The 22,409-nt window shown below is 42.4% G+C and overlaps 1 protein-coding gene across 1 annotated transcript in view; it reads right to left on the reverse strand.

Moving 5' to 3' along the window:
- Nucleotides 1–22,409, reverse strand: part of LOC119499358 (receptor-type tyrosine-protein phosphatase N2-like) — a 277,893-nt gene that overhangs the window by 152,294 nt on the left and 103,190 nt on the right. The window contains 1 exon segment of the mRNA XM_037788647.1: nucleotides 21,711–21,790. Coding sequence (XP_037644575.1) covers nucleotides 21,711–21,790 — 80 coding nt within the window.

Genomic DNA, 22,409 nt, shown 5'->3' on the forward strand with positions numbered 1-22,409 from the left:
GATTTTTTTGTCAGTTCAGACAAAATCAAGTTTCTTTTATCAGTTTTACAATTTCAATTAGCGTTCCTTCTACTCCTCTTCCTCCACATGAAGGCCAGTCCGGGCAGATGTTGTATAACAAGCAGCAGAGCACCTGGAGGAAGGCTGGGTATCTAACATTAACATTACATTTACATCATGCACGTACAACAATGTGAGTCGAGGCCAGCGTTTATATGACAGTTAGAGCCTTTATCAAAAGAGACTGATTGAACTGGCTGACAGACTGAGTCACCCGCCTACATATCCAGCTATTCATATCCTTCCATCTATCAGATTTTTAATGGATTTGATTTTAATAAAAAATCAGTTTGTCATCAAACAAGTAATCCTACTTTATATAATGACTGCAGTGTAAAAAAGTTAAAACTCTCGCCCATCAATTATGCATTTAAAGTTACTCTGAGGAACTTTTAACTGGTTATGAGACAGTCTCTATTTAATACTGATGCCTCTACATGACCTACATAAGAAGAAGATTGGCTACTTCTATATAGTTCTTCTTAATGCCTGTCATCGGGTCGATTCCCCGTCAAATCGGATGGAAGGATTTACGGCACGCAGGTTCACCAGAAAGTCCTTCAGCTGAGACTCCAGCAGCGACCAGCCCGCTGCGGACGGACCCAGATACGACCTCACTGCTCTTCTGCAGAGCTTCACCTCGCTGCTCCGCTGCAAGCCAACACCTGCTGGAGGCCAAGGCCGTATCGCTGGAGGGAATGGAGGCACGGGAGAACCAGAACCAGGACTGCACGGGGTAGACGGTCAGACCCTGCTGCAGTAAAATAAGAAGTTTTCTAAAGGGACTCTGGTGCTCGGAAACACTACTGCTTTTGTCCACAGGGGCCGCCAAAAACAACACAAAATGAAAGTTCCTCATAGTAACTTTTAACTAGAATTACCGCCTCACAGCTGTATGCCTCCACCAACTAGTCGAGTTGAACTTCACATCCATGTCTGTCCAAAATGTCATCACTTAATCATTTTATCCTATAAGACATTTGTGTGAAATTGTCATAATTAGCAAAAGCATTCTTAAATTAAGGCCAAACATTGTGATTTGTGAGGTCACAGTGATCTTTGATGACCAAATTCTAATCAGTTCATCCTTGATTCTAAGCGGACGTTTGTTGCCAAATTTGACCAAGACATGAAAAGTTGATCCAGAGTTACAGTTTTGTGTTTACTATGTTTGCCTTTTAAATGCGGCGTCCCTGTCGGACTACAGCGCCAGGATGCATCTTCCCCATGTTTAATCAAAGTAGGAGAAGATGTGTGAGAGACATCACGCTAAATTAACATCTAAATGTATACAGCCATGCTTGTGTAGGGTTTCTTTAGATCATAGGTTATAACAGCAAGGGGCCCCTCGGGTAAGAAAGAACCAAGAGGGGACAGAACGAGTCTGCATATTCACACATACATGCGCTGTGACGTAATTATTATTACGCCCATAATTGTTGGATGGTTGAAAAATGGAGAAGCTACTAGAAAATGTCATTGTGCTCATGTTCAGTGGTGATTTTAGAGATTTAGAAAAGGGGTGGCCAGGCAATGGAGGGCAGTTGGTATCTAACGCAGAGGGCCACTGCCCCAGCGTGGGTGATTGATGCCATGTGAGTGAGACCAGGCTGTCACAGGAGTCTTTAACTCACTAAAAGTCAAATAGGTCATGTCCTGATTATGCATCACATCGCAGGTAACACACAGTAAAGCGATATGAACCAAGCAGAGCAGCTCCATGCGATCCTGTCCTGACACCATCCAGAGATTCAAACCCCTCCATCATGTCGGAGTAATCTGTACAAAATGAACTGAATCTCCAGCAAAGTCATGATTCTATTCAATATTCACGCCTCGAAACAAGGCGGCGGCCTATTAAAGCAGGCTTCAAACGGAGCCGCTTATCTTTTTAATTAGGCCGCAGGTTGAGAGCGAGCGATATTGCACTCTGAGCTGATGTATATGTAATGTGAAACAGTATTGATTGTGGGGAGAAGACGACGCTGAGGCCCCATTCAAGGTGTTAGCTCCGTGAACTGTTCAATACCGGCGCTAATAAATAATATCAAAGGCAAAACCTGGCTAAAGGTGGATGAGATGAAATCTCTTTATAATGCAAAACCCAGAGGAGAAGAGAGAGGAGAGGAGAGGAGGGGAGGGGAGAGGAGGGGAGGGATGGCAGATATTTCCTTTCGCAGGCAGCCAGGGCGACAGGATATTGCACCGAGTGTGCAGCTGAAGAAACAAATAACCCGTCTTTCATCACTAGCAGATTAAAACACAAACAGACAGAGGGAAAGAAAAAAAAAAAAGATTCCTAATTATATTCTCTGGAGTTGCTGTTTTTTTCTGACTGTTTTGACACGGCTAATATGCTTTCCCATGAACCTCCCCTCCACCCACACACACACATGCACACAACACCACCATCACCCTCCACCTCGCCAGGTTATCGGGGTCTAATAGGCAATATAAGAAGCTATTTACACTTCAAGGTGCTAATGCAACACTTTCCTCAATCTTATTACCGTCGCAGTGATTTTCTCACCTGGGTGTTGACAAGTAGAATTAGACAAAGTCTTTAGACAGAAGCTTTCCCAACATCATACCCACCACCCACCCTCCAGTACGGAGGCAAGTTAGCACCCTGACCTTTGCCGGCCTATTACGTTGTTGACTCTACTGCAGGAAGCCATATGCCAGGAATTTAATTTAAGAGATGCAAATCTGTCTTCTGTGTTCAGTGGAGCGTGAGTTTTAGTTTAGCAGGTTTTTTTTAACATTTCTAATAAGACTCACAGTATACAGTACACATACGTGACAGCGTAAAGAATAATGAAAAATACAGTATAGTACATGCAATAACGTCCAACTATGCTTTAATTTAAATAACTTGACACAGAGAGAAATATCTGAGTAGAAAAGTGGTTCTCTAAAGGGGGGGGGGGGTTTCTCAGAAATCAAAAGGCAGCAACCAATTGTATTTATTTAACAGGCAGCATTTTTATTTTCTATATAACTTGAACTTTTTATTCTTGAGGTCACTAAGAATTGAGACGTATTAAAACATTTTAGTAAAAAGTGTTTATTAGTACAAGTTTAGCATGAATAAATGTTACCGTTTGTCTTAAGTTTGCCTTTGTGTATTTACATTATTGCAATCAGTTGATATAGCTTCTTCACATATAAAAACTCCATAATCTTAAACACACTTTACTCTGCTTAGTTTGCTATAATTTGCCACACCACCTTTATTAGCGCATAGCGGACTGGAGAAGATCCTGGAATTAGCACCCCTATGTACTGAATCAAGAATTGATTTTGAATCAAGGATCGTTTTGATCAAATCACGACATGTCGAATGATTCAAACTCCTAAGTTCTCTAAAAAGTGTTTCGTGACACAAAGATTCTTATTTTCAAGTGATTATACATTAAAGAAAACATACTTAAACATATTATATTCCATTTCTGCCAATAGATCCTTCTAATTTTTACACACTGGTCCTTTAATATGAAAAAAAAAGAAAAAGATTTTGGGTGTCTTCTTCTTCTGCAGAGTTTCCTGGTTATAAAACTGTTAACATTTTGCAAATCAAAAAGGCTTGAAAGATATTATTACTCTTTAAACTGCTCCAATATTTGGTTTAATTTTGTGCCAACAGGGATTTTTTTTGGGGGTGTCACTTCTTTCAAATGATGGACATCTCGTTGTAGAACAAACATCATTTCAGATTCATGTGTTTTATCAGCTTTGGCTACAACACTCTGACCTGCTGTGTTTGAGCTCGTTTTGACGTTCTTCTCTTTTTCTTCGGTCGATACATAATTAATTCCCCCCCATCACTCTGACAGGCAAACGCAACCTTCTCAATTTTCCTGACAGATCTGTACTCGCCCCTTTCCAGCGGCGAAATACTCAGCACATTAACATGACATGAGCACAGTAATGTACACTCTGGTTCATTTCTTCAGCTCTGTGTACGTCTACAACGGAGAGATGCCTCGAAAAATACTGAGAGGGCCATTTGGTTGATTTCATGTTTGATGAATATTCATAGTTTATCATGAAGAGGACAGGAGGTCACTCTATTGATGCATGTATCCAGAGTGTATCAGGATATAGAGCAAAGCCTTTGTCAGCTCGTTACTCTGAATGGCAACACTGCACTTATTTAGAAAATCCCTCATTTTGGGCAAACAACAGATTTGGACTATTTTCTCTAAAGCTGCCATGTGCTTTGTGTTTTAATTTGATTTTCACACTCCCTTTCAGCCAAAATCACAAAATAACATTATCTCAAACATGTGCCACAAGCATAGTGGCAGGAACACAAGTTCCAAATGCTAACTCTTAGGATTTAATATGTATTTGTGAAAGTATTTGTTAGTGTACAACTTCTCACCAAATGTTGCATGGAGGAAAGCACTGCTGCACTGGGCCATTATGACTTTAAAGGTGCATGTATGTCTACATGTGAATGTAGACAGGTGTGATCTACGGTACGACGCCCACCTGTGATGTACAGTAGTAAACTGTGCTGTAGTGCAAAGGGTGGGACAGAGTATGCAGCAACCCCTACACTGCAGTGAAATGCTGTTGACAGCCTGGGTGTAGTTACCCTTTAAGATAGACATTTAAATTGAAAAAGTACAGAGTAGTTTTTTATTTATTCCTATTTTATTGACTTTGTCAGGGATCATCACATACTGTTGATATGATAAGTCAGGCTTCCAGAGTGCAGGGCGAAAGGTAGGCCATGTTTTCCAATCTAGCAAAACTTTTTGTCACATTAAGGCATAAAAAACATGCATGTCAAACACAAGACATATATACGTACCAGATTCCGCCTCCGTAGCTCCTTTCTATGTTTGATGAATTAAAGGTGTATTTCAATGATAATTAAGCTAAACTAGTCAAATGTCACTGTTCAGCATAAGTAAGGGTAAGGATAGCTACTGTATTTGTCCAGGCAGCCCGGTCATACAAAAAGAATGACACGATGATGCGCAAGGCAGAAGCATGCGAAAAGAAGACATATTGGTGTATCATTTGAACGCCATGCAATCTGTACTGACTGTAAATACAGCATATGCTACGCTCAGAGTTAGTGATATAGAATAAAAAGTGAGAGACACTGCTTATGGTGGGCGGGAGGGGAGTTGGATGGGTCCAACAAACACGGAACTTTCAACCAGGAGACCTGTGATTTATTTTGTGAGTTACTTTTGTGATGTGTTTTCTGTACATGTTGCGTTGTTTCCGTATGTATTTTACTTAGTTTTGTACTTATTTCAAGGCCAACCATACTGTTTTTTGAATGCAAAAAACATCATCATTGGAAAATTTCCTAAACCTATGTGAGTAGTTTTGTTGCCTCCTGCTGGTACTGCACTTTAACACGCGCATATAATATTCTTTCCTCAGCGAGGCAAAACGTGACACTGACACGCTATCCTCTGGTAGACAGGCAGGTCTATTATTACACACTTTAGCGTGATACCGGGTTGGTCTTTTATTGTGAAAAGTAAGAACGGACGGGGTGGAACTGTAATGCGCTGGGTGGCATTAAGCAGTTTGCCATCTTGGTTCAGACTACTGAGCCTTCCTGTTATTATTTTATTACCTTCATCATTACAAACACAACTCAAGAGATATCCTCTTCGTCTGTGCCGTAAAGCAAGCCTTCATTTTCCCCGGAGATCACGACCTGGAGGTAGACGGAATTGCAGTGAAATCGAAGCTCATAGGGAACCAATCTAAATGCTGATGGTGCTGTCATTATTCTATATAGCCAAAAGTCAAAGCAAAAAAGCATGTCTATTGCCACTTTAACATAGACATGCAGCCTGAGATGTTCTTCTTCATATACTGTTTTGGGGCACTTCCGACACTCTTGTCGATCCAAAGTCGCTCTGAATGGATTCTTTGCAGAACTCATGGAGCTTCTTCTTCTTCATTAAACCTGATACTTTCTAGTTACAAAACAATCTTTGATCATATGACCACACCGACTACACACCCCCGACTCTCTAGAACCTCTCTATCACGACACACTCGGTTGTGCAAAACCTCATCAGCCGCTCTGCAGTTTTGAAGTCCCTGGAGTGCAAATTGAAAATTAAGGTGCACTCCCTTAATCTGCTGTTCTAATCCAGCTCTAAAAAAAAAAAGGAGGTAAAAAGGAAGAAAAATCCGTAGGAAGGGCTACATTAATTATACACAAAAAGAAGAACTACAAAAGAGGGCCTGGTCTTTGAAGATACTGAGCACTAAATGTCACCCGCAGCCTTTGAAGCTCTCGACTGCCTTTGTCTCTCACTTCTCCTCTACATGAAACACGGTGCATAGACAGAAACAGACAGCGACGGAGAGGGACATTTCAACTTGGGGGTACACACCCTTAAAAAAAGAAGAAAGATATGTTATAAAAGCAAGGTGCACTGCTCTCTACTTGGGTAGGAAGGTAGGAACTCCAGCTTTACGTTGACAAGTGTCTGTCAGGGTGTTAAACCTGCAGACAAACCCTAGTCCCATGCAGATCAAATATATTCAATCTCTGATCTAAAATACTACATGTACTGCTTAAACAGAAACACACTGCTGCAGGAATATTACTGAGTCCTGCTCAGAGGACTGATGCTGACGGAGGACATCCAGAGGTTTAAATATTTACAGACATCCTTGCAGATTTTAATCACATTCAAATCAGCTGTTTCTGTTATTTATTAAGTTAATGTTTTCACTTTATCCCCTGAATTAACGTCCCCTGGTAATTATCACCTGCATAAAAAAACGGATACACCTGTAGATGCCATTCAGTCATTTGTTTTAGAGGTGCTCTGTCATGAACTGAACTTTGACATGCTGGACAGAGTCGATGGAAGGTGAGGAGATCCTAAAGTTAGTAGAAGTCATCTTCAAGGGAACATTTCATAGCAATCCATCCAATACTTGCCCAGAGCAGTGCTTTTTGTGTTTGTTGTGGCTGAAAAAAAATCTGAAAAAGATTGAAAATAATGTGTTCCATGTTTGTGTCATTATTTTGTTCTTGTCGGTGTAAAACAACATTTGTACAATAAAAACACTTATATAAATATTGTATGGCCAGCAGTGATCCACTTAGTCTGTCGCAGGAAAAATCTGGGATAACGTCATATTTATTTTCAGAAATAAAAATTATTGAAAGGACTGTTTATACGTTTTCCAGACTTCCAGAGGTGACTTGCCAATACTCATTATTTAAAGGGTAAGGTTGCTGATATTCTGTATTTTTGTTATTGCCAACAAATCCCATGAAAAAGACCAAAACCAACAATGTGTTAGTCCATCTCTCCATACTTTCTGACTCCGTCTGTGGCTCTCAGCCCCAAGCCTATTGGTTCCAACTGAAGATGTAAATCTTCAAAAACAGCTCATGAATATATTGTTTTTTTTTGTTTTTTTAAGGGTCAGTAACTTCCTAAAAGAACTGGTCACTGTAGTTTTTAACAAACGCTTCTCAGCCAGGAGGAAATAGTGCATTTGATGGGGTCTAGTTTCAGCGGTGGATTAATACAGATTTTGCTCTTTAGAGAGTATTTCCTACAGCAGGTTGGAGTATGTTGGACTGAGTCAAACATCTGAATTCTTTCTGGATGACAATGAAGCTCTATGGCACAGAGGTAGAAGATCCATCAGGCTTTGGATACATACACATATTACTAAGGAACTGTGAATTAAAAACTAAAATATGGTCCTCTCTCTAGGTTCATGGTGGAGAGGAGGTCGTGCTGCTCTGGTTCTACCTATATGGCGTGGAGAGGAGGTTGTGTTGCTAAGGCTCTATCTAGTTGGCGTGGAGAGGAGGTTATGTTGCCCTGGCTCTACCGGTTTGGCGTGGAGAGGAGGTTATGTTGCTCTGGCTCTATCTGTTTGGCAACGCCTGGAAACTGCTTGACATCCTCCTGGATCCACCTTCTCATATATGTTCACATTATACATATTATTTTTTGTCATGTGGATTGTCTATGCTGCATTTTCATTATGTTGTTACTCTGTACACACAACATCTATTGCACGTCTGTCCATCCTTATCCGATGTGAGGGTCCTACTGTAAAGGACAGAGGGTGTCGTATCCTGTACAGATTGTAAAGCCCCCCGAGGCAAATTTGCCATTTGTGATTTTGGGCTATACAAATAAAATTGACTTGACTTGACTACACAGTGTAGTGTAGCAGGATCAGTTCATTGTTGGTTTTCGTCATTTCATGGGATTTTTTTACATTAAGACAATGTACTGTAGAATATCACTAGATTTATTCTTTAACAGGTATTGCTACAGAGGGATAAATAGGATTCTGAGCATTACTCAGTAGAAGTTTGGTCCCAGAGGGCTAAAGTAGAATAAAGTAGTCATAAATACAAGTGTGCAGACATGCAGCGCTTCTTAAAGACGGCAGACAACAACAGTCAGTCAGAAGCAAGAACAACACATCCCTGTTTTAGGGGGAGATTGAGCTGGCTTCATAAGGCCTCTTGGGGTTTCAGTTTGTCATTGTCACAGATTCCTCTCTCTTGGTGAAGTCTCTATAATTTTGAATTTAAAACAAACAAAAATGTGAAAAAGTCTCATCTGGGCAGAGCCACGGGTCATCTTCAAAAAACAGTTCAGATGATGAAATTGCGGTGTCATGGCTGTTTCTATTTTCTCGGGGGGAATTTTTGAATGCTGTGAGCGCCACAAATAAAATTCAATCTGCATCCACTTTATTCAGGTGGCAGCAGAGATGGATATCGCAAAAACCTGCAAAACATAAAAGCTAAATGCTCCTCATGGCTAGATAAATGTAAAGGGAGAAGAGGTGGTTATTATTTGGGTGAAGTGACCCTTCAAAAAGGTCATATGATTCTAATTAAAGACAAGATTAGATTACTGCCAAAATACCAAAATGCTTCCACCCACCAGAAACAATCTGTACTAAGGAATAATCTGTTTAACACTCTCTCTGTTGTGACAATGCTGCACAGAGCTGTTTATAAGAATACTAATTTATACAGGACAGACCGGATGTGCACGCACAAATTCAAACAAATACAAATCATCCTGTGACAGATTTTCGACACTCTATCGCTTCTCAGTTAAAATATTGATCTAATCCTCTCACATCGAAGTGTGATTCCAAATTCATCTCAAACCGAGTCCTTAACAGACGCCAGGCTCCGTCCTCGCCCCTGTTCTACTTTCCAGTGCAGGCGGAGAACCGATGAGAAGCCAAATCTTCGTTAGTCATTCTGCTCTTTTCTATTCTCTCCTCAGCTGCCTCTCCTTATCCACCCTCTCTCTTTGTAGGGGAAAAGAAATCGTGAGAAAAAAGAGAGAGGAGACGGACTAAGGGAACACGACTGGGAGAGAGAAATCAAGGGAGGGGGTGGGGGGGGCACTTGAGTGCAGTTGTAATCAAGGCCTGTGCGCTCAAGAGGGGCCAATCAATCCAGCTGTCTGCCTCTACATCTCATCAGGCATCTTGAGGACGGCTACAAATGAGTCGCCGGGTCCAGACGGCCTCCTCGGGGCCGCTGAGAGAGCGAGCAACAGGCGGCTTCGGTCAGGAGTCTGTAATAACACGAACCGTCCTGAAAACCTGAGCTGCAGAAAGAAAATGGTTCTCCTCCTGCCGAGAGGAAAGTGTTTACTGCGACAGAGACGGAGTATTGGTTAGTATTAGTGATGTCATTGTAAATACTCAAACGGCAGTCTCCAAAATCTACAGAAATCAACTCATATTAATGGAATCAGCATGATTAGCATGTTCCCTCGCAGGCAGAGTTCAACTTTGGTTTAACTTTGGTGAATGCTGACAAACATATCTGCGCCATAGACTGCTGACCTATGAGGGAATTAGGGATGCACCGATACCCGATACCAGTATCGGGTATCGGCTCCGATACAACGGCACCGATACCACTTTACGGTGGTGCGCCCGACCACGCTGGGCCGGGATCCCGCCTCAGCCGGCGAGCACCGGCCCTCACTTTCATTGCGCCACGGGGTTTTGCTTGCACCCTCTGACTCGCGCGTGCGTTAGACTCCTTGGTCCGTGTTTCAAGACGGTTTGGGTGGGTTGCCGACATCACCGCAGACCCCTGGCGCCTTTTACGTGGGCCGAGCCCCGCCCTGGCGGCGCGACGCGGTTGGGGCGCACTGAGGACAGTCCACCCCGGACGACAGTCGCACCGGGAGCAGGGTCCAACAAACCCGAGGCTTTCATCCAGGAGAACACTGTAGCTTTTTCACATTCACTTCCTGGAATTGGCATATCCAGGCTACTGTACTTTGACTACTTGTTCCAGGTAGTGGCTAGAGGGGAACCAGCAAACTAAGGGAAACTCTCGTGAGATGGTTAAGGTTAGGCATTGACCTCGAATAGTTACGGTTAGGAAAGGTCATCAGGCAGCGAGTCTCGCAAGAGATTTTGCAAGTTTTTTTGCAGATCTCGGATCAGATTTCGCAATTTGCGGGCTCCCTTCTAGACACGACCCTTCTTCCACACCTCTAATGTGCACTATGAGCATTACTGCGGCGACAGGGGTAGAGCGTGTCGCCCACCAATCGGAAGGTCGGCGGTACGATCCCCGGTTCCTCCGGTCTGTATGTTGAAGTGTCCTTGAGCAAGAAACTGAACCCCAAATTGCGAGAGATGCTACAGCTATTACAGTAGTGGTTTAAACAGATAAGAATGGAAGGGGGGGGGTAAGAGCAAAGATGCCCTCACTGTCAACACCAAGAGAGAAAACCTCCTCAGTGTCTCCATGTTCTCTGATGCCATGAATCTGCCTTTTAATATTTCAATAACTGTACTTTCATGATATTAAAGGTACCATATGTCAGATTCTGTGCCAGCGAGGAAGCTTAAAAAAAACAGCGGGGTGATAATGTGATAATTAGGAGTAGTCATCAGACAGACATGGTCATTAAATCTGAGGATATTAAGAAAATTCTACGAGATGATTTCACTCCCATCCACTACAGTTTAAAAAATTGTATATTAAATTATTCAATCTCGGTGCTGTCAAGTTTTGGGGGAGGTCAAGGTCTGTTCTTCCGTTCAGCTGGGATTACAAAGTTAGTGGGATATAAATTATAGGTAATGCAGTGGGATTTAAATTAGATTATAAATAAAATATGAAGCCAAGAGGCACCTTGACACTGTCCCATCATTTTGAATGTAAAAGATAGGACTATTATGGAAGCTATTTAAATTAAAAAGCAGTGCTGGTTGTAATGTGTGTGTATGTTTAATGTGTGTGTGCGCTGGTGGATTCAGGATGGTGAGACCAGGTTCTCTTTTCCAGGCTTTCCAGTCCAACAACTGGTGTCCTGAAAAAGCAGTTAGACAAACAGCCCAAACCACACATCACTGTTGGAAAGTGTGAGAGCTGCAGCGGAGTTTAGTACTCCCACCTCTCACCTACAGTATTCTCACGGCAGAGATGTCGCAGCACAACCAACAGAAGAACCTTCCACTACAGCTTAGTAGCCGGGGGAATGATGCAAAAAGTGATGCAAGCACGAAGCCAGCTTCGCTACAAGGTGGCCATCTGGGAGAGGTCTGCCAACCCCACAGCAAACGTCAGGAGCCGAGGCCAACTCGCAGAGATGCTGCCAGCTGCGGGAGTGGGAGAGAGGGGTTGGCGGTGCCAGCGGGCCGGTGCCAGCGCCGGGGAAATCAGGCCGGCTGCTTGGCTGCTTGGCTGAGTGGCTGGCAGGGGCGGCTGCGCGGTTGGCTCGGGGATCACGTTGCACCGCTGTGCAAACTCAAGCTCGGCACAACACCTGTGTCCCCCTCCCCCCCCCCTATCGACTCGCCTCGTATCCCTCCCCTCAGCTCGACGGCAGGACTCACAGATGCTCGCAAAGCTCCAGAGGACAGCACACAGCTCCACGCTCTCTCTGAAGTCAGACCAAAATAACCACAGGTGACTCTGGATCGGCGGGGGGGGGGGGGGGGGGGGGGCTTTTTAAAACTCAGATGAGGCATCTTGCAATTCACAAAACGCCTTCAGCTCTGCTGTGACGACAGGCGAAGAGATAAAAAACGCAGCACGGTGTCACAGCAAATTGCATCACTAAACACCAGCACACCTCTCATCTCTCTCTCTCTCTCTCTCTCTCTCTCTCTCTCTCTTTCTCTTGCTCTCCTATTTTGATTCTTTTCTTTAGCAACAGGTGAGAGAAACTTCTAGAATCGATTAGCCTCTGGCGTGCGATGAAAACTGATTAGCAAGTGAACTGAAATGAAGTTAACTCAAATAGATTTGCCGGCTCCAGAAGGGCACGGAGAGGCCGCTGGATGGATCCCAATGCAAGAGCTGTTTCCAATGCAATCACTCCGCCAATCAATGGGTAACAATTAAAGGAGTTCCACGCAGTGACAGCGATGACACAAAATCAGTTAGTGGTATTGCTAATGACAGCCTGTATGGATAGGTTGTCGAATAGGACATAAAATGTTTCTCTGCAACTGCGCATGTCGCCTAAAGAACCAAGTCCAAGGAAATGATAGCCTGTGGAATTCAAAGGTTTGAGAGTCATTTCATTTACTCAACTTCTAAACAAGAAGTTAAGATTCGACAAAGATTGCAGTTATGTGTTTTTTTAGTCAACAGTCGATGTAAATACAAGGCTCCCTTGAGAGGCAGCTGATGTCAAGACGGCATAACAGAGTTGACAATTCCCAGGTATGCAATTTACAGAGGAAGAGATGAGAATGATGATGACGATGATGATGATGATGATGACGACCTTTGAAAGGCAGTGTTAGGGAAGCACTCTGCAGCTCTGCGAGATAACTTCAAATCATCCATAATCACAGGATCTGAGAGCGTATACAAAGTCACACAAAGACATCTAGCAGTCGTAGCGACGTGCAAACTTGTCCACACAGATAACAATTTGACCACATTACTTAGGCATAATTACGCATACATTTCCCTGGCTTTGTTATGACACGCAAACACATGCAGAGAGCCGGGAAGAGAGGGGAGGAAAAGGGGACTCGACTGCAGTCTGAGGTCCGAGGGGCCTGCACATCAACAACAGGGCGAAGTGAGGTAGATGAAACACATTACTTTGACCTAAAGAGCCCAGTAATTACATTTGGCATTTTGACAAGTGTTTAGCTGCGGTGAAGGTCAGTCCTGTCAGCATATACGAGATCTATGCTAATCCACTCAGACGGAAGAAAGCGACGAGACAAGAAGTCGAGGGGAGGGAAGGAAAGGGCCCAGACGCAACTGATGCCTTTGTAAAAGTAACCTCCACCCTTCCTCCACCCGGTCATCAGGATCCGCTTTGAGGCTTCGGTGACAGAAAGATGTCAGTTGTCAGAAATGACTTGGTAACCAGTGGGATCACTGGAGACAGGTTTGTATAACACTTTACTACAACTGCTACTAATGATGATAATGATAATACCGATCCAATCAGATATCACGGACGTTATGCGGGCTCTGTGCCGGATCATTGTGGTGAAGAGGGCGCTGAGCCGGAAGACGAAGCTCTCAATTTACCGGTCCATCTACGTTCCGACCCTCACCTACAGTCGTGAGCTTTGGGTAGTGACCGGAAGGATGAGATCGTTGATACAAGTGGCCGAAATGAGTTTCCTCCTTAGGGCGGCTGGGCTCAGACTTAGAGATAGGGTGAGGAGCTCAGACATCCGGAGGGAGCTCGGAGTAGAGCCGCTGCTCCTTCGCGTCGAAAGGGAGCCAGCTGAGGTGGTTCGGGCATCTGATCAGGATCGTCCTGGACGCCTCCCTTTGGAGGTTTCCCCGGCACATCCAACCGTTAAGAGGCCCCGGGGTAGACCCAGAACACGCTGGAGAGATTATATATCTTGTCTAGCCTGGGAACGCCTCGGGGTCCCCCACAAAGAGCTGGAAAACGTTGCTGGGGAGAGGGACGTCTGGAATTCCCTGATATGCCTGCTGCCCCCCAGACCCGGCCCCGGATAAGCAGAAACTTATGTAATGTACTTAACTAACGCCACCTATGGAAGTTTCGTAACAAACGTACTTATTTTACAAAACAAACATACTTATTTTAACCCTAAAACATGATCTTTTCCTAAACCTAACCAAGTCATTTTGTTGCCTAAACACTGCAGGGGGCTTACACAGGTGCACTGATCGCTCATGTTGCTGGATATTTGTGGGAGAACGCACGGAATATGAGAAATAACTTTTCGTAAGATATCATAGGAACCGTTGTATGAGGATATGTTGATAGGTTATATGGGCTTAGAGCAAGAGTATAAGAACAATGTACAGAGATTAAAACGGTAATGTAAAAAAGCCTCTACCTCTGTCTCTGACTTTATTTATTTATCATACATGATCATCACAGAGACACAGGGATATTATATTTAATATCTTACATCTACTGTTAGGACACTTTCACATGCACAGGGTGTCCACCCTAAGACACACCTCAATATGTCGATCTTGTAATTCAACAAAATGAAACAAGTCTTAAATATATATTGAGCTTTATTCCCAAAACATTTTCAGACATGTTACCTTTGTTAAGACAGCATAAAGCACTGTATATTCAAGAGTTCTGCTATTTGAATGCACTTGTATTGACACTCACACTGGTCTGAACCTTGCTGTGTGTGTTGTCAAAGTTAGGATTGTAAGTTTTTAGGATCCATCAGATAGAAATCCTGTAGAAGTCATGTGAAAGAAAATGTCATCTGGTGTAACAGTTTATGCAAAAAAAATAAAAAGTGTTTACATCTAAAATAAAATTCATTGATGTTTAAAAAGAAAAACACCGACACCTGAGACTAAACAACAAAGTACCAACAAAAGACCTTTTTTGATTGATATGTGAACTAGGAATAACAAGCATTTCCCGCCACCTTTTTAAGGGATATTCCATTAATTAGCATGTAAATTAGGCATTCACTGGTCTTTTTAACTTATTAAACTGATAGTGACCTCTCTGCCAGGAAATTATTTACATGTCAACACACAAATTAAACTTCAGATGCAACATTGACTCACTGAGCAGCCAGCTATTGTCTGCCTATAACAAAGACGGGGTTAGTTTAACTCCAGAAAAGACTGTGATGATAGGAAAAGACAGAAGCTGACCAGCAGCAACTGTCCAAACCGTCCATAATCCCCAGAGTGGACAGCTTTTGGGCATGTGTGAGCATCTCTACTTCATGATTAGCATGTATGTAAAACAAGTGCTGGTGGGATAAAAAAAAAGAAAGTGATCTGAACAGCCGGTGCAGGGATGAGGCTATATCAGCTGCTCTCCTCCTGCTTAAGTGCTAATTGAGCTGCCCGCTGTCCTGACCCTGACCCCCGGCCTATTCGCGGGGTCCCGTTCTCACGGCCGTGACGCACCGCTGGAAGTAGCCTCCGGGCCCCCCCGCCCACCCTCAGACGGACAATGAGGGTCAGCACCTCGCTGCCCACCATCTTGACATCCACCCCCACGATTCACAATGGCCCCCCGGTGGCCCCAGAGTGGCTCACAATGGGCGGACGCGCGTGACAGAAGTGGTAAGGTGGCTTCTTAAAATGCAACACCAGGTCTGGCCGGCCTGGTGGAGGCCGGGGTCACAATCGATCCGGTGTGAGAAGGAGAAAGATGACGAGGTTTAAACTGGACTCCTGCGAGGCAGCATTCACAACTGGCTTCAGGTTTTGTCTAAAATCCGAAAATCTGACTACATAGTCACATTACAGTGAGTACTGTACATTTATGTAGGTATATTACTCCAGTGGTGTACAATACTTTTTTATTTAAATTTATAGTACTCTATACTTTTACTCTGCTAACATTTCAGAAGGAAATATTGTACTTTTTACTCTACTACACTTATTTGACAACATAGAAAACATCAAATCGGATCCATCGGTACAGATAAACTGTGCAATCATTTATTAAAGGGTTAAAACCAGCTCTACCTTGAATACATACAACATTAAAATGTTGCTTACATGTTAATAGGACAACAGTCTAAAAAGGGTACTTTTATTTATAATACTGACTTATATGTACATTTTGCTGTCAATATTGCTATATTTAAAAAAAAGAAATAATAAACAAATGTAATAATAATAACAAAATAATTGATGGAACTAAATACTTAAATAAAACTACAAAATATAAATACATAAATATAATATGTGTATAAAATAATTCATGAATAAATGAATGAATGGAATTAATGGTATTTTTATTTTCTGTGTGTGTCATACCATTATGACACGCTCTATTTCTTAGAATATACATGTCCGTGACATTAAGTATTCATGAGAAAATAGAGTAGAAAACTGAGAATACGAAACAAAACTGACTTTCTTGTGTGTTCATGTTAACGAGGTGAATTTGCCTTCAGTGACAAACATGAAATCAGGAAATTTAAGTTCAATCCCAAAGGGAACATAATAATTTCATTTTATCTGCTTGAACGTGAAATTATTTCCCGCCACTAAAATAGTTGTGGGATGGAAACATTCTGTGTTTTCTCATCTAAGCGCTGCCTATATTTACTAGTCAGTTGAGTATGGTTTAGAATTTAGAGCTTAATACATTGGACAAATTAACTATTTCATTGCCAGTGCAGTGTCATCGTTAGTTTTTATTCCATTTTCATTGTCATTACAATATCAAATATTCTCAGATGTTCATTTAAATTTTTAACTTGTATCCAATATTATCAAACTTCCTCCTTCTGTTTAAATATGCTTATGATTATTTTCCTGGATACCAGAAACACTTCTCAGTGTAACACAGTTCAATTGAACAGCAATACAAACTGCAGCCTCCATGAGTGACTACATTCAATGATTTGAAATCCACTGCACATAGTTCAATGTTTAAACCTTTCTTTGGCACACGCTGGTCTTATACTGATGTGTTCGCAGAGATTAAATCAAATAAAACTGAATTATTTTTTAACACAGCTGCCAAAAGCGTTCCACCAAAACACACACAAGTTTGTGACAGAAGAGATGGACGTCCGATCTCTACCATCCGCTGCTGAGCGGCTATAAACGATGATAGAACGACGTCATTACAATGGCCGTGTAAAGCTTAATGTTTCAGAAAAGCACTATAAATCCTGACCGGGGAGGGCGGGGGGGTAATGTACGTTTTGGGATGGATTGATATTCTAGTTGAATATGACAAACGACACTTTAAAGACGGGCCCGCCCACGCTATTGCACTTTAGCTGAGAGGACGCAATATTTCATTTCGAGCACGTTCTGTCAAATGTTTGCATTAATAACAATCGAGGCTCATCTGTGACCCTGCGGAGCCGGCGGGAGTGGCGGGCGGGAAATGAGAACGCCGACAATAGCACTTAAAAACAGGAGAGAAGCCGTTGCATAATCAGCACAAAGTGTGTGTATAAACGTGGGTGTGTGGGTGAGGAGGTGGGGTTGCAATTATCAAGCAGGGAAAAGATGTTGGGGGGAAAAAACAGGCAGTGAGCTACTCATGTTATCCGGTGTGTGTGTGTGTGTGTGTGTGTGTGTGTATGTGTGTGGGTGTGTGTGTGTGTGTGTGTGTGTGTGTGTGGATCTGGAATTGGGCCGAGGGAATATCAGGAAAGTCTCTCTCTCTCTCTCTGGACTGACAGCTTGGCTAATGGCAAACATTCCTCCTCTCTTTATTCCCCACTTCATCAACACCCTCGCCTCATTACCGTGAGTCATACTGTAGCCCGGTATACACACACACACACACACACACACACACACACACGCTCCCACACACATTCACAATGTCTCTACTGCTGGATTGCACTCTGAGAGATTATTACAGAGACCCTCTCCATGCGACAGAACAGGATGAACGGAGTCATTTGGATTTGGAGGATCTTGAAACGGAATCGCTGACGAACCATCTGCCCTTTCTCCAGACAAAAAAATAAGAAAGATGGTGGAAAAAAATCACTTGACGATGAGGAAGTTTAAATGCATATTCCTATCCCCATTTTATGGAGTCCTGGGCTGAGGTCGAATATTAACAAAAAAAATACATGCTAATGTCTTTTCCTAACCACTTTTCTTTGACCTCGATGGAAAACGTCATGAGGTAAAGGAAAGATGTCAAGGAGGATTCAGGAGGACTTAGGAAAAGACAATACGATGCAAAGAGAATCACACTGCACTGGATGGGTTTTTTGGGGGTTCTTTTCTTAAGGAAGTTTCTTTTTTGTAACACAGAGAAAATGAGTACAGTGACAAACTCAATTCTGTACAATTCACACCTCCTGATAAGATGGTTTCAATTTATCAATTATTATCAATCAAAGAGGACATATCATGCTCATTTTCAGGTGCATACTTGTATTTTGGGTTCCTACTCAAACATGTTGACATGCTGTAATCATAGACTGTATACGAGAAGTGGATATAGTCACCGTGAGGTCACCCATTGGTTTGTGGACTATGGTTTTCGGCAATTTGGTCATCGCCATCTTGAGTTTTTTGGCTACCAAAAGTGACACGAGAGGGCGGAGCTAAGCACAACCGAATGAATGAGACATTTTTAGGTGACCAAAATGTTGTGATTAACTTTCATGAACTGAAAACACACTGTGAAAGGGTTAAAGTTGTAAGACGAAGACATGGACAACTCCCAAACCTGGACAACGCCGTGGTAGCGACCTGTCAATCACAAGGTAGCCCCGCCCTAAAGCATCCCCTGCTTCATGGTCTATTTGACTCTAAATGGGACCATCATTTACTAAATGAACATCATGCTGTATTGAAGAAGACTTGAAACTAGTGATTGAGACCATAAACTCATGTTTACAATGTTAACTGAAGTAATAAATCAAGTGAGAAGTAGGCTCTTTTGGCAACCAGAGGAGTCGCCCCCTGCTGGCTGTTAGAAAGAATGCAAGTTTAAGGCGCTTCAGCTTTGGCTTCACTTTTCAGACCCTGAGATTTCCCACTGGCTTTAATGTTTAAAAAACGCTTTACTTTACTCTTACTTTACAGCACCTCTTTTCGCCCTCTGTCAGAAACGCTCTGTTTGAGCTCCTGCCCCCCCGCCCAGTCTGCTCTGATTGGTCAGCTGGCCAACTGTTGTGACTGGTTAACCGAACCAAACTCTTTGGACTCCGCTCTAACTAGCTTTTTAAGTTTCAGGGCGTGCCAAACTAGCTGCTAGGCAGGTACTATGCAAATGTGTTACTTGGTGACATTACCACTTTATGGAAGAAAAGGCAGGACGGGAGAGTAAGTCCCTTTGGCGTGAACTCTGGGCTTTATAACTTTGCAGACCTTTTACATGCACAAAAAAACTACCTAAAGTAAAGGGGAAAAGCACAAAAGCACAATAGGTCCTTTATAAACGGTGAGGGTGGATGTTATTGACGGCCGAATGGTGCGTCACTTTGAAAATTGCTGCCACAACGAATTATGGGACGGCCTTATCTCCTATCCTTTGGTAAAGGATAATTCATTGTATCCTATTCTAAAGGAGATAAGAAAGGAAGCATTGAAGCACCTTTCCTCACAGTATTTAGAGAATTCAACCAGCTCTGGATTTAGCTTCTTCATATGACCACCAAGAACGGAAGATAAGAGCAACAGAGCAGTTTATCCTTTGACTTTGCATTCATCATCAGATTTCTAGTTATGCAAACTAACTACTAAAACCCATCATACTGTACATCATACATCACAGCAGGAAACACACTCAATATAATACAACACAAACTCATGAAAGCTCTAATCAAGCATTAGTTATTGCTTCCTGTTATTCCAGCCCCAGCAGAGATATATTATCTGTTGCTCATCTTTCTGTTACTGGAGAGCCGTTTTAATTGGGTGAAATCTAGTTTTCATTTTAATATGATTATAGTTGCACACAACTTATTTTTTTTTTCTTTGGTATGGATGTGTTTCTCTGGGATGAGACCTTAACTCAAATGAGATTAGCTGCTTAAGCCAAAGCAAAATGAAGTAACGTTCCCACCACGGTCTAAAAACGTACAAATACCGAATATAATCCATGACTGTTTCAATCCACATGTTTGATCCACATTCCTCAACCATTGAAACATTCAGAGGCAGTGATTCATGTATCATTCCTCTACATAAGAGATATGTGTCAGCTGTGTTTTAACGCAGCTAAATGTGAGCTATAGCTGTGGCCTATAAATGATATTAGGCTTGGTTTGGGGGGGGCGTGGACCTGGATCAATTTGAGTAGGAAATACAGTGCAGGCCAGACCTGAAGCGTCAGTCATCACAGGTCCGGCCTCAGTCTGGGAACCAGGAGAAGTAATTTGCACTGAGCAGAAGGTAGCAGAGGTGTGGACTCGATGTAACAGGCCTTGGACTCGAGTCAGACTCGACTTGATAAATCAAAAAAGGCTTGCAACTCCTCCACTTGGACTCCACAATGACTTGTGACTTAACTTGGACTGGAGCCTTTTGACTTGAAAATACTTGATACCTTCCCCCCAAGCTCATAGATGAAAAAGTATGATATTCAAAAAGTGTGACACGAATCAATTCATTTCCCTTCATTTACTGAATCAACTAACGTTAATGCTATTCACTTCCAGCAAGTCAACATTTAATTCCCAAGATTTACTTAGTTTGAACCAATCTGACAGCATCCAATCAAGTTGAGAAAAAAATACCAACGATAATTTCGTTTGTGTACAAAAACTACGCAGTGGTCCACAAAAAAACTAATTGCAGTATGCAAAATGTGTGGGTCAAAAATTACAGAAAGAGATGCAAATGACATTAAAAATTCTGACAGGCTAGACCTTTCCTCGGTGTGTTGCGGGGCGTCCCAGACATGGCGTCGCATTACATGTGACTTGAAAAACAATGACTTGGTCCCACCTCTGGAAGGTATAGCATTAGAAGCAAGTAGTGTTGTGTTAAAATTAAGGTTATCTTTCCTTCTTTAATGTGATGTATTTCCTGTTGAACGATTTTGGGGGTTGCACATACAGATTGAAGATATACCATTTTCTAAAAAGTTTAAATCTTCATTTTATGTGGTCTTATTAAACTTGCATTGACTTGTTAAATTAAACTGCTGCCTGGTTAGCTACCTAGTTCCCCTTTAGCTGGACTGGACTCTTTTAGGTACAATTCCTACTGACTGGCGATAAAAGACCGATGGCCACATTGTGCGTCCTTTTGAGAAAACTCTACCTTTATCAGACTTTTCATATTTTGCAAAAGGCATAAATGAACTGAGTCATTTCCCAAACACAACAAATTCCTGGTGTCTCTCTTTTTTTTTCTAGCATGTGATTTTAGGCACACATCCAACTCTCCAATGGATTTCCACAATGGAGCCAAACAAACATGGCTGCTTGGAGATTTGTGACACAAAAGAAAAATCCTGCTGGCTTCTTTTCAAAATGGGCCAATACCACTAATACTTACCCAAACTAAACCAAACTCAACACAAAGCGATAGTTAAAAAAATAAATAAAAAATTGCCATGAAGTGCCAGTGTGGATACGGAGGAATACACAGTGGGAGAAAAAACCCACATAAGTCACAAGTTTTGACAAATGTTCATGTGGGGCCTCAGGTGCAGCAGCAAGCCGGTGATAATGGCTTGTCTTTTTCTCTGTCAGTATAAAGACAACATTACTCAAGGAGAACCTACCTGCCACGTTGGCCACATCTGCGGTGCTGACGTTGTGAATGTTCGGGCTCACTTTGAAGGTCACAGCTGGGCCCACCACCCTGTAAAAAAACACAAACACACAATCAGAAGCTTCACAAAAGATAACCTCACAATCTATTTTCCATGCAGGAGATGTGTTGTTTTTTTCAGATGGAGGGAGAAAAGGTGTTGTGCTCATTAAAGCTCAGCCATATGTGGTGCTTGAAAAAAAAAAAAAAGAAAAAAAAAGAAAAGCTTTAACCAGTGGCGATCCTTTAGGCTGTTGCAATCCCCATCACCACTGCGAGATAACCTCTTGAATCTCAATGTAATGCGCCCGGCGGCATTTAAGCACGCTGGGAAATGAAGAGAAAGGGGGGTCGGGGATGAGAGGATTCTGGTCATCAACAAGAGGGACGCTCCGATACGGGATTCTCAGATGAGCGAACGGATTTCTAGCAGCCTGGTTCACAATGCATTTACATTTTGATTCGACGTATGGTGATTGCAAACACATATAGTCGTGATGGATGTAAATTGAGGGTGACAGAAAGTGGGGCAGCGAAAAAAGGCAAGAAGAGAGACAACATAGGCAGAAAAGGGACAGAAAGACATCTGTATTGGTGCTTTTTTTTCTTTTCCCTGGTTCATCCAACATTCATGCCAATAAAGCAGCTTGAATTGAAAACACTGAGGGAG

Source organism: Sebastes umbrosus, chromosome 12 (genome assembly GCF_015220745.1).
Source record: "Sebastes umbrosus isolate fSebUmb1 chromosome 12, fSebUmb1.pri, whole genome shotgun sequence".
NCBI lineage: Eukaryota > Metazoa > Chordata > Actinopteri > Perciformes > Sebastidae > Sebastes > Sebastes umbrosus.